The sequence below is a fragment of the Excalfactoria chinensis genome, chromosome 13, assembly GCF_039878825.1.
Source record: "Excalfactoria chinensis isolate bCotChi1 chromosome 13, bCotChi1.hap2, whole genome shotgun sequence".
Lineage (NCBI taxonomy): Eukaryota > Metazoa > Chordata > Aves > Galliformes > Phasianidae > Excalfactoria > Excalfactoria chinensis.
Window position 1 is genome coordinate 2,652,825 of NC_092837.1, and position 13,099 is coordinate 2,665,923.

The 13,099-nt window shown below is 44.4% G+C and overlaps 1 protein-coding gene across 3 annotated transcripts; it reads right to left on the bottom strand.

Annotated features, from left to right (window-relative positions):
* Positions 1–1,478: 1,478 nt before the first annotated feature.
* On the bottom strand, positions 1,479–13,010 carry SAR1B (secretion associated Ras related GTPase 1B). 3 transcript variants are annotated; one of them, XM_072348631.1, is made up of 7 exons: positions 12,610–13,010; positions 7,889–7,962; positions 5,564–5,683; positions 4,811–4,876; positions 4,137–4,240; positions 3,193–3,324; positions 1,479–2,053 (listed from the first exon to the last, which is right to left on the bottom strand). In XM_072348631.1, exons 2-7 carry the CDS (start codon positions 7,944–7,946, stop codon positions 1,937–1,939), a joined length of 597 nt encoding a protein of 198 aa, XP_072204732.1. In that variant the 5' UTR covers positions 7,947–7,962; positions 12,610–13,010; the 3' UTR covers positions 1,479–1,936. The 3 variants fall into 3 exon arrangements, with proteins under 3 accessions (XP_072204732.1, XP_072204733.1, XP_072204734.1); XM_072348632.1 differs by having other exon boundaries at positions 12,817–12,990; XM_072348633.1 differs by lacking the exon at positions 12,610–13,010 and adding an exon at positions 12,338–12,494.
* Between the last annotated feature and the right edge of the window lie 89 nt (positions 13,011–13,099).

Genomic DNA, 13,099 nt, shown 5'->3' on the forward strand with positions numbered 1-13,099 from the left:
TTAGGCAACACGGAGGCACTGCTCAGCAGCACAGAGCAGCACATTAACTCATGCTGGTCAATCTACCTGACAGCCTCACTTCTGTTCCTCACCATGCACAAACTAGGCTTAACATTGTGCAAGATCGTGCTGAAACTAGTGCCAGCTATCTTCTATATCAGTTAGGTTGTGGATTATTCATTCGATTCAGATGCACAACCTTGGACTGAGGGGGAACCATCAACATTATTTAATCACACAAGCCCTGACCTGGGCAAGGAATGCACCCCATTTATTCACCATGTGCCTATTTAGAGACTACAGGCTCACATTTGAAGTCTGTAGGCTTTAAATCTGAGATTCAAACTCAGTAGTTTAAGAGAGAAAATTATGAAACCAAGACACAGACATTTGTTTGCTGCTATGGATTTTGAAGAAAGAGAGCCTAAAGCATTTCAGAGAAGATCTACAACAGTGAGTACAAAGTAGTCCCAGTGCTGGGATTCTGTAAGAACATCTGTAGCAGTTCATACTTTTCACCCTGGTGCAAAGTGAAAGCACAAGGGTGAAACCCAAACCCACTGCAGTGGGCTGAAGCCCTACCTTCATTAGCTACATCACAGAAGAAAGCATCCTGCTGCACACAGAAACGCAAATCACAGTTCCACGGCAATGTCAGCAAGTGTCAACAAGGCGTCGATGCATTCAGTGCGTCACCACTCCTTCTTAGAAAATAACCTGCTCAGGGAGCTGATGCACTGAGAGATGGGGAAAAAACAGTCACAAGTCTGGAAACACGCACTGAAGATAATGAAATTTTACCCCAGAAACAGACCACCTGGGCACCAACAACTGCCATTCTGACTAAGCTTCAGGGCAACACTGCAGAAAACAATCCATCTTGTTCCGACTCAGAACACCAAAAATAAAGTTGGCCAATTAGGTGTGGGCTGATCAATTTTCACAAGCAACAGCAGCAATTCTTTTTTTTTTTCCTGGCAATGTCACAGGCAAATCTTCTGGCAGAATCCAAATCTACTTAAACCAAGAACAGAACAATTTAGTGTCGTACTGATGTTAATTGTGATTTTCGTGTCGTTTCAGGGGTATAAGTCAAGGTACCAGTTGAGTAAGACCACTTTTTACATTGGTTCAAGATCTACATTGGCACAACTGATTTCCGTGATTGGTACTTTTTAAAGGTGGTAGTTATACGGGCATCAGATCCGAGTTCTATTCATGTAAAATCCTAAAGGAGATGCAATTTGGTAGTCTGAAGGAACACCTTACTCTTTAATATACAATAGAAGTACTTTGTGGCCTTCTGTGCTTCAGGAAAACATCCCCCATATTCAGATCGTCAGGCAGCCTCACTAGATAAGACACATTCAAATGAAACATTTTCCATTAAAGTTGCCAAAAAACTGGATTTAAATTTATTGCATGACGTTGCATAAGAAAGTATATTATTGAAAACTGTAAGGCATCATGCAATCATCCATCAGCTAATTATTTATTATTCCTTGAAAGATGGTTATATACTCTAAAGTTATAAAACCAGTTTCAAAAAAGTACATAAAAAAATTTAACATGATAAGCATTAAATATTTTTCATGTTTGCAGTTTTTAGCTGTTAAAAAGTGCATTCAGACATACTGTACTGGAAAGTCGCTCTGTCCAAAAATGGTGCTGGAGACTTGTTAAATTAAAGGTTGCAAAAGAACGCTGTATGGGATTAGAAAGCTAACACGTCGTGGTACTTCAGCTTACAAACTTGCTTGAAAGAATTTCTCAATCCTCACACTTACAATTTAGCATAGGAGATACAATTATGTAAAAATGTATGTTTTTATAACTAAACAGTCAAACGAATCCAAATTGCATACACTGAGTGATCAAATAAGGAGCAGACTTAATATTCAGACATGGGACAGGATGTACTAATGTGATCTTGGCATTAATCAATGTACTGTGCCATCCAACGGAATCCTTCTCCATAGCCTTGTCTCTTTAGCACGCTGCACATGAACACTTCTAGTGGCCTTGCATTCAGTTCTTTCAATGGTATATTGCCCTGCAAAGAGACAGAAGTATTCCAAATTACAGTACCTTTACAAAGAGGCAGCTGCTTTGCACTGACACTTGTTTCCATACAACAACATTCTTTAACTTACGGTTGATGCTAGAATTTTGGGGCGAAAAAAATGACTCTAAAACTTCTGCACACAATGCCAAGCTTACAGTCTCTGAGCATATTTCCATGTGCAGCCACATTCAGAGAGCATAAAGTGTATGGCACCCGAGTGCAAAAGCAAGCACTGAGAATTTGAGAGCTTATGCTCAGTCTTCAGAAGCGGTTCCCTGCTCTAACAGCTTTCCAAGCAGATAAAAAGAGCATTTGCTGCAAATTGTAGGGCTGACCACAGTCAGAGTGCAAGTTGCTTTCTTGCCAAGAGCAGCACAGTGTGACAAAGCTATTGCTCAACTGGAGGCTCACGACAGGATTCTGACTTCACAGACTGCATGCGGTGTTGTAAAGTACAGAGCAGGATACAAAACAGAATGATAAAAAGAAACGACTAATAATTGTTTATATTCCATTACACCTATTCTAAAACTAACCCACGCAATTCTTGTTTCTATGTAATTTCTTTTTAATTTCTCGTACCCAAAACTCCATTACAAGCAGTACACGGTGTTTCCTTTAAGGAAAGCCGAATTATCACAAAGATGGGTAATATAAATCTGCAAGTAGGAATGTTTTTCCACAACCTACAAACTCAGATTTCTGCAGCAGTATAATCGTGTTTCTAAATTTCAGTTAAATGTGTTAAATAATAAATTGTATTTAATCTGTACTTTGAATGAAACAAATCACTTACTGGAAAGATATCTCAAGTTTTCTCTTACAGATCCCACTAGAACTGTAGCCTATGAAAACATGCTCATCTTTTAAAAGTACTGCACAAAAGTGTTCAAGTACTGAAATCTATACTTAGTACAACTACATTTTCCCTGGCAAAGTGTGTTATTGGAAATGATGAATAGAAGCTGCAGTAGAGATGCTTCTAACACACACAGCATTCATTTCATATAAACCTACTAAGTAGATTATAAACTAAAAACCATTTATTTTGTGTAGCTGCGTGGACCAGAATGAACACAGAACTGCAGGGTAAACATGAGATCTCTAACAAAAAAATGGAGCGTTACCTTTCCTGTTGTCTGGCCATACAGACCAAACATCTCTCGTAACCTCTCTTCACTGATGGCTTCAGGTCTGTCAATCTTATTACCAAGGATTAGTATAGGCACATTAGCAATAGTTTCATCTGTCATTAGTGACTAGAAAGGAAGGGAGAAAGGGGAAAGCGATTATTTTAGGATATAGTCTGATCTAAAGGTTTTTTTTAGGATATTGTTTGATTTAGGGCTTTACATTAAGATAAAATGTTAACAATGGAATTAAGTCATTTGGTGAAAGTTGGCCATCTTAAAAAGTAAGGGTAGCAAAATTCACTGTTATTTGGTCCAATGAAAGTAACTGATGGGAGCTGTTTAATGTGCTTGGGATAAAAGAAATTGTATTACCCATTCACATCATAGAAAACATCATAAATGGTTGTATGGGAAACTGGTAATCACAGCCTGAACCTCTGATTAATCAGTTGAGGCAAGTGTTGGGTCAGCTGTGGGAGCACAGGTGAGAGTAATTCAGCTGTGCTCCCAGAAGGGGTGGAGCTTGACTCTACCTCCTCCAGACCTCATTTAGGGGCTGACCACCACTAAGGCAGCATCTCTCTTGGAGACTGCTTCCTGGTGGATACTGCTCCAGCATTTCCCAGCGAAGGCATCCATACTGGTGAGTTTTTCTTATAAATAACCTTTTGAATATCTGTTATCATCTTTGTATCACTCCACCTTACAATGGTGAAATAGTGATTCAACTGGTAGAACAGAATGTTAACCTACCTTCAGTGCACACGGCAATGAATAGGATGAAGAGGGTAACAGAATACAACTAGTTGGGAATGAAGATGCTAAAGGTGAAATTGCTAGATTACCAGGAGGGCAGGAGAGCACTCTTGAACATGGGGAATTTGAGCTTATTCCTTAGAAGTTAGAATCCAAACTTTCAAAAACACAGTTAAACTTACATCGAGCTCTTCTTTTGATTCAAGCAGTCTGTCATGGTCTGCACAGTCCACCAAGAACACAATGCCATTAATAGCAGGCAGGTAGTTTTTCCACACTCTGCGAGCTACAGGGAAGACATGAAATAAAACCAGTGGAAAATATCCCCAAACTTAGAGCAGTGCACCTCAGTAATGAACAAGCCACATGTATTTTTGAAATCTTAGCATATATTATCAGTCTTCAGGATGCAATCCTGTGTCTCATAGAACTTGAGATAACAGAGCAAATGCATAATTCCCTCTACTGTTATCACTACTCTGTCTCACATGCACACACTGATGTACTGAACCTTTTTGTGCTTCCCCAAGAATGACATCAACAAATCTTAGTTTGAAGCACAGAGGTTAAAGGTATACACACAAGGAATTCAATGTCCTAAAACAAAAACTATCTAATCCTCCTCAAAATGCTTGCCATCAGTCAAAAAATCCTGCTCTACTGCAGCTCCTGCCAAATTGTATTTGGGAGTGCAGTATGTGGCAGAGACAGGAATGGAGCAGTGAATGTTTTTAACGCTACCAAAGAGAGTGTGGGAAGCTGATCTCTGCAGTATGGTCATATTTCTGATCTGAGGCAAACTGACTGTAAACAACTTGAATTCACTGCAGTTAAATGAGTCAACATATTCTCTTACCTTGAGCATGTCCACCCAGATCAAAAGTAGTGAAAGTCATGCCAGCAATTGTCAGCTCTTCTGAAGCTACAAATACACAGAATTATGTTCTCTGTGAGGATTATATCTCATTATATACATACTACACGGTATTCCACTACACGTAATAGCCTGACTATTCAGGGTACGGATTTTACTTTCTCTTGTTATTTCCAGTTTTGTTTCTTCAAGAAATTTGGCAGTGCAATACAATTTCTTTCAAAATCAGTAACATTTGTGTAATGACAGAATGTGGTTAAAACAAATGTCAAAAATCTACAGTGTTAAGAGAACAGTAGAGAATGTCTGTACGCACGCGATTTATCCCTCCCCATTACAAAAACAACAGGTAGCTCTGGCATCTGGTTTGCCACATAGCTGGAATTTCACATGCAGTACTGCCAGAGGTCGCTCCTTGTTGTGTCCTTGCTTAATTGCTCACCTCCTCCTTGGACTTCACCAGTCCATATTTTTAACCTCTGTTGAACTTTTCCTCCTGCAAGCTGCCACAGTAACAATCACAGAGCAACCTTTGAGTCAATGAAAATCCAAACAGTGTATGTAAATGCTAACCTTCCAGCTACCCAGAGAAGCTGCTCTCAAATGCTCTCAAATCAAGTGCCAATTTCTCACAGCTTCTGCAATTCAGAATTTCTCAATTCCATTACTCTTTGTGATGTATAATCAGGTTTCCTGCAATACTTCCTAGCAAGGGAATTGGGAACATTAACTTACTGGGGTGTAGTGTGGGGACATGCTGTCCCAGTCTGTCATCTTTGAGCATGTGCAGCAGTGTAGTTTTTCCAGCATTGTCCAGTCCAAGAAAAACTAGTTTGCCTGATTTCTTGTACAGTCCTGTAACAAAGAATAACCTACTGAATAATCAGTTCTATCAGTGGGAGAATTATCCAAGCAGCACTGTCCAACAGGAGCATACATCACATACATATAAAATACAAAGATTTAGAGTGACAGCAATAGCATATTCCAGCACTCCTAAGCACAAGCTTCCCTCAGATCCTGTGTGGTCTGCTAATCAGCATGACCAAAACACCTTCCTACATGTGTGTCCTACAGATTTTTATTGGCAAAGCTGTAACAGTCAGTAGAGAAAGGGTGTGTGATCACTAACTAAAGCAGCTATGTGATGACTTTGCTCCCAGGAGAAAAGTCGTACAGTCATGGCACAAAATACAGACCTGGCAAGCTCCACAGTGCACTTTATCGATGCCCTTTGTCAGCGAGCGCTCTCCTACTTGTACTAGCCACATTCATACTTGCTCATGTGCTTATCACAGTTATGCTTGCTACAGACAGCTTATGTGATGCTGAGTGGCATCTGGGGAGAGAGGCACATGACTGATGTAAATGTGTCACACATACTTGCATTTACTTTATCTGGGCAAAGCTAAAAGAAAACTCAACTCAACTTTGCCATGGTAGTTTGCTCTGCCCTTCAGAATGACAAATGACCAAATGAATGTCCCCTCCAGCCCAAGCCTGTCTATGATACAGTGTTAACAGTGGACTCTAAAATATCAATAATCCTGGATCTGGAAAAGAGTATGTTTTGTTCAACTCCATCCCATTATGACAAAAAAAAAACCCAAAAACTAGATAATGTCACAGTATTGTGGCAGACACTGAAGAAAGGTTTATTTTCCAGATGTTGTGATGACACAGAAATACTTGTGTGGTGGTGACTTTTAATCAAATACGCTATCCTTGCACATACTTCATTCTTGTCAGATTTTAAATAGCACTGTTACACAGGGGGTTCCTCAGCCACCCCTGTGGATGCTGCAGCAATCCACAATCACATGTGCCTCTATCTGCCTGACCTTTACACTGCTGCTGTTTGCTCACCTTTCCCCCCCCTTTAAGCTAATCTCTGGAATTGCATTCCACCAGGGCATGCTTAATAACCTGCGGGGCAGAATATTCTTTCATATTCCTCAGCTTGTTTCATTAATAACTTTCTTTACTACAAGAAATGTAGAGTGTTTTCATAGTTCTTTTTCAAATACAACTCTTATTTCCCAGCTCACCTTCTCATATATCCAAATATCATTAACTGTTAATCTACAGGACAGAGGTGAAAGTACTGATGTCAATAGGGGGAGAACTGAACAAGCATTTCCATATACAAACTCGTATCACAGAAGAAACTCCAGTTTATACTTACCTTACAGGTTAAGTGAAACACCACTAAACTCTAGTAAAATAACTGCATGTTTTGCCACTCTCTCACTGGACATGAGAAGGAAAAATGTCTTTTTTTTAGAATAAGAGGGACGTGTAAAGGAAAATTTCTCTTTTCTAATGTAGGCTTCAGCATCTCTCACTAGAATTAGACTTTGTATGAGCAGGTATAGGAAAGCAAGCTAGCGTGCAGCAATCACTGCTTGGCTAAGTGAGATAAGAAAGATTAGTCAACTCAGTTAAAGTTTTACTGACTAATAGTTCAATGGCAGGCCAAGGGTCTAACATTAAGCGAAGAAGTTTAAACTTTCAACTGATAAAATGCAGGTGGCACAGACTGCCATGACCCATTCATCACAAATTCTTTTTATTTACTTTATTAGAATCCCTGGAACTTGTAAACTGCCCTTTTTATCTCCTTTATCTGCAACTTCTGTTCCTCTCCTAAGTACCGTAACATTCCCTTTCCTCTTGTGCCATTTTTTTTTCTCCTTATATCCCTATGCTCAAAAGAATTCAACCAAAATAACTGAGTCCAGTTCTTTAAAGCAGAGATAAAAACAAAATCAGGGGAATCTTTGCTAAAGTAAAGTGAACGACACCAGCTTAAATGTAGTAATTAAAAAAAAAAAAGCAAGCCTATTATGTTCGTGAAAGAAAAAGTAATTTTCAGGAGGTTACAGGATTAATGTAAGATTGAGTGGAGAACACATTATGGAAATATTCAGTGTTGATATGCAGAACTTATTTTTGAGTGATACCAAACATACACTAAAACCAATATGATTATTTATCAAATCCCTCTGTTTGAAGATAGGTTAATAGACATACTATACAAAAACAGCAGGAAAAACTTACCTAAGAACTGTAATACACTACTGAAACCACTGTAAATCCAATCAAATATGAAGGACATATCTGAATCTTTTAGTCTGAAATAAACAGAAGATAGAATGCTCTGTTAGAACAGCACACCAAACATTGTGAGGTGCTTACTCAAGCTGACTCCTGAGAGGTTCCACAGGTAACACACTGCTGTCTGCACTCCTCCTGTCTGTTTGCCTTGCAATGGGCCCACGGCACTGGAACCTCCACTTATGGCTGCAACCCCCAATACTGTCTTGTACAGACTTCTACCACCTACAGCTTAAACATTTAAGCTCATCTCAAAGCAGAACTCTAGCACACCACGTTCCTCCCCCATTTCTTTTGGACGAGGCTCAGGAACAGAGGGGTCGAGGTGAGGGTGCTCAGGGTGGCACCAGCTGTGGGGCAGATGCCATTTGACAACAGGATGTACACTGGGACTTTGCAAGATCCCCTTCTTTCTAGGATGGTAAAAACAACACTATTCCAGCCCCTGGGGGGCAGCTAGTGGCCAGCTGGGCCTGCAGCACACAGCCAGCCACAGCAGCAGCTTCCAAGGGACACCTCAAACCTTAAAAGTCTGGAGAATTCATAGAGCACAGAGGGAGGCAGGCCAGGACCTCACAGAGTCACTTAGGTTGGAGAAGATCCTTAGGATCACCAAGTCCAGCCGTCACCACCACCACTACCAAGTGCACCTTTTCTGAAGCTGTGCCTTCAGGTGTGAGAATGCTGTCACTAGGTTCGCTGTGCAGCCAAGAGCAATTAATTTCTTAACTTCCATCTTAATTTCCTCATTATCTAAAGTGAGGGTAGTCACACCGAGAGCACCAGTCTGACAGAGCAAATTAGTACCTAGCAGAAAAAGCTTTTGCAAGACCAAAGGGCAGCTTCCTTAGAAGCATTAGCTAGCTAACCCTGCTGCAGTACTTAATTCCTCCTAACAGACAGGGAAGTTGAAGCCCAGGTCTTTGAGCTGAGGGCAGCACATGCTGTGTGCCAGCATTTGTATTTGTGTGCTCGGGCTTGCAGGATGGCTTTAGGACAGTTCTGAACCTGAAGCATAGCACAGAGCACTCAAACTACAGGTCAGCACCAGACCCAAATCCATCTATCTGTCCCACTGATCGCACTTATGACAACACATGGAGGTCTTCCTCCGCACAGCAACAGGGATGGCACAGCAATACTGAAAGAGGATGAAACATGATTTATGTTTGCTCACATAGGAACAAAATCTGTTCAGCCTATACTTGTCCTCCCTGATTGAGGATGACAAAGCGTTAGGCTTCCCCATGACTAACCCTGACACCCTTCCCTGCCTCCCACAGCTGACCAACTGGAACAGTTGCAAATTTCAAGAAACACATAAGCTTGTCAATGCATAAACAGCCAGTTACACAACGTCATGGCTGAAACTGTCACTTACATGTCTAAAAAGCAAAGGTCAAGAATAAGCAAATATGGCAGGATGGACACGTCAGCAGATTTATTTATTGCTTGAACAGAGCAAGAAAAGCCTCTGTGAGGCTTAGGAAAATGATCTGCTCAAGTAACTCACAAATCAGTGCAAACAGCGTGATGCAAGAGCAGCGCTCGGATTACTGAGGTGAGAATAACCTCACAGAGTTTAGTTGTATTAACCACTTCCTTCTGTGAAGCTTATGGATGAAAGAAGGAAATCTTCACTCACTGCTGAAAACCTCTAACAAGGCAAGGTTCCAGATACACCAGAACCTGCTTTGGTATCAGCCAGCAGCCCTTAAAGGGAAATGCTACTTTAAAAATGGGAAAGAAATTGACAGCAAATTGCAAAACAAACTCAAGCTATTTGAACAGAGATATTAAATCTACTCTTATCGCACAGAAAAAACACCAACACAGCTCAGGGCACACTGAAGCACAACAGCCTGCAGCACACCGCACAGCTGGGCCATGCAGACAGCATGCATCAACTCTGACCTTCTGGCCCCTCGTGATGCACCATTAAAGCAGAGCAGTGAAAACTGTTTTAGGACTATTTCGAGAGCTCCCTTGAAAGTAATGAGTCATGAGGAGTCAGACTCGAGGAGAAATTGTTACAGACACCTGACAACCCGTTGGTACCGACTGTTCACAGCCAGCGCCATCATCCCCACTTGTGGATTCTCAGAAATATGAGAACAATTTTCTAGCATCAACAACAGATGGTTCCCACCTCCAAACACCTTTAACAACTCTGGCTATCATTATTTCACAAGCAAAGTGTCACTTGTGTCACCTGTGGAGCCCCTCCAGCCCATCTTCTGCAAAATGCTGCTGACAGGAGGGATAAGCCAGCAAACTTGCTCACAGTTGTTCCATGTTTTCTTTTTCTCCTGTGAGAAGCAAGGATTCTGCCTTGGATCTGCATTTTCCTGGCTAAGATTTAATGACTGCATTCCAGAAACAGAACAATGCTTACTTCTCAAATGTGCAAACCTTCAGATAAGAGAGGAAGGACAGCAGCCTTGTAAAGACAGCTCTCAATCCCTGTATGGAATAACCAGGAGGCGGCAGCTAATTGCACCCTACCACACACCTCATGCAGCTGGAAGTCACTGCACCAAGAGCTACCAAAGGAACCCTGATTCGCTCCCTGAGAAGACGCTCTGCTGAACACAATTTGCAAACCAGTGCTTAAAACCCACTGTTATGAGCGTGTTCATTTGGTGCTTTTTTTTAACTATAATCTTAAAAATGATCGCCTGAATGGTCATTTCAACTAAGATCACCTGAACGATCGAAATCATTTCTGCACAACAACAAGAATCAAAATCCGTCGCCAGTTCAGCGAGTAAAAGGACAGTCTGCTGCCTCAACCAAATACATTCTATGACACAACACAGTCTGAAAGTGAGCTAACAGCAGGTTTTCTTTGGGTATTTTGATCAGTTTTCTGATAGCAAGTCACCTCTGAGATTTCAGAAAGTGCAATCACGGTGCTGCTACCAAATGGGCTGAATAACAAAGATTATATGCTGCGTGACATATACTTAGCTCCACTGCATCCTTTATTCCGAGACAATATATTTGAAGTTAGCACTGATCCAAAGTGATCTGAAACTGCAAAGTACACAGTTTATCTGTCAAGGCAGCACTGCAACAGGCACACGAGGCCCTAAAAGCAGCTGAGTAAGTGCTTCAGTCGCAGTCCAGCTCACAGAAGTTGCTCTCAGATCACAGTCTCAAAGTGGGGCCCACTACAGCCATTTCTGTACTTGCTTTAAAAACAGGCCATCAATAAAATAACATATTGGAGCATGAATATGTAATTATTTTTGATCTGCCAGGTGATCCATCATGGTCTGTTTTTGAAGAAGTGATGCTCAGAACAAACGTTGACAGTCCATTACAACGTGCCAAACAACCAGATGAGAAAGTTGTAAAGCATCTGCAGGTTAGTACATCGCATTGCAATACGCTTTTTGAAATCACAAACACCAAAGTGAAATCTGAGCCGGGACTAAAAAGAACCTGCCAAATAATCATCCAAGATTAATGAAGCGGATGGTAGGCACAGGGCTGGTTATCTCAGAGCAAGAGCAGAGTCTGCAGAGCACCCCCCAGAGGGGGGTGAGCCCAGAGGGGCTCTGCACAGAGTGAGCAAAAAGAGGAAGAAATTAAATGGGAAGGAAATTAAACCACATGCTTGCAGGCAGGCAGGTGAGGGGAGAGAACGTAAGGGGTGAATGGGATTTTGATTCACAGCATTCAGAAGCTATAGGCTGTTTCAGATGGTGCGGAAACCAATTCTAATTCTATCTACAAGCAAGAGGGCTGTGGGTTGTTTTCCCTTCGGGAAACGTGACAACAGCACACAAATCCAGGTGAGAATTCAGCGATGAATGTACCCTAAGCAGCCTGACAGAGCCTTGAGAGCCCGAAGAAGACACACCATGCCACACCGCAGCCTTCATAGCTGTCAGCTCAGCATCACTGACCAAGAGAACAATGGCTCTTTCTGTTGCTAGGAGCACGGGGACAAAACTAACAGGAGGGAAGCGTCGGGCAGAAACGCAAAATTCACCGAGTTCCCCACCACAAGGGTTATTCTTTTTAGCGGCATTTGCGAGGAAGGAAACACCGAGCTGACGGGACGGGCACCCAGCGCGGATCAAACCCCTCCAAGCCCCGCTCCCTCCGGCCCTACCCACGCCACCACCGCCGGCGGCCCGACTCAGCCCCGGCCGCGCTGAAGCGCCGTCCCCGCGGCCGCTCTCGGTGCCCGATGCTCCGGGCCCGGCCGCCCCGCAGCGCGACCCGCGCAGGCCGCTCTAGGCCGGAGCCCGCGGTGGCCAAGCGGCGGGGATCGGGGCAGGCCGCGGCCTCACCACCGCCCGCAGCGCGCCGCGGGGCAGCCCCGGAGGCCGCAGCCGGCACCGAGGCCTCACCCCGTCGGCTCCCCGGCTCCCCGCTCACCGCCGCCGCCGCCGAGCCTCAGCTCCGGGCGCTCCGCCGGCACCGACACCGATCGCGACCCCGCGGCCGATCCCCGCTCCGCCCCCGCGCGGCGCCTTCCGGGCCCGGCCCGGCCGTGTGGCACAACGCACGGCACGGAGCTCCGCCCGGCGCCTCCCCCCGCTGCCATCGCGGCGCGTCTCGGCTCCGTGACAGCCGCGGGTCCATCGTGTGTGTTCCCACGTTCCCGTCGAGGCGGCGGAGGGGAGGCGGGCTCTCCTCACGTCCTGCACCTTTTCTCCGCAGTTGCTGGACGGGCACGGGACGCGGCGGGGAAGTGTCACCACAGCGTCACCGCGGGAGCGTCCCGCACAACCTGCCGTGTCACGATCGTGTCGGCTCGAGCAGCGCCGTGTCGCCGCGCCGCCAATCCCGGCCGTGGGTGACTCGGGGCGGCTGCCGGCTCTAACCGGGCACCGCGCACTGAAGTGCCGCCTCACCGATAGCGGCCGTACAGTGGGGACGAGAGGAGCGCGGGATGTTGTTGTACCAATGACCCCGTGTTTCACACGCAACTCCCTGCCCTGACAGGTGACAGGCTGCCCGGACACGTCGCACGGCCCGTGGGCGCGGGGCGTTCCCGCACAGCAGCCCCACATGGGCGGACCCCGCCCGCGGCCCGTCCCGCCCCTCCGCTGTCCCTTTAAGACGGCCCGGCCCGCCCACTTACCGCAGCGCTGCCGCTTCCGGAAGTGCCACGTGTACGTAATGCGCATGCGCGCG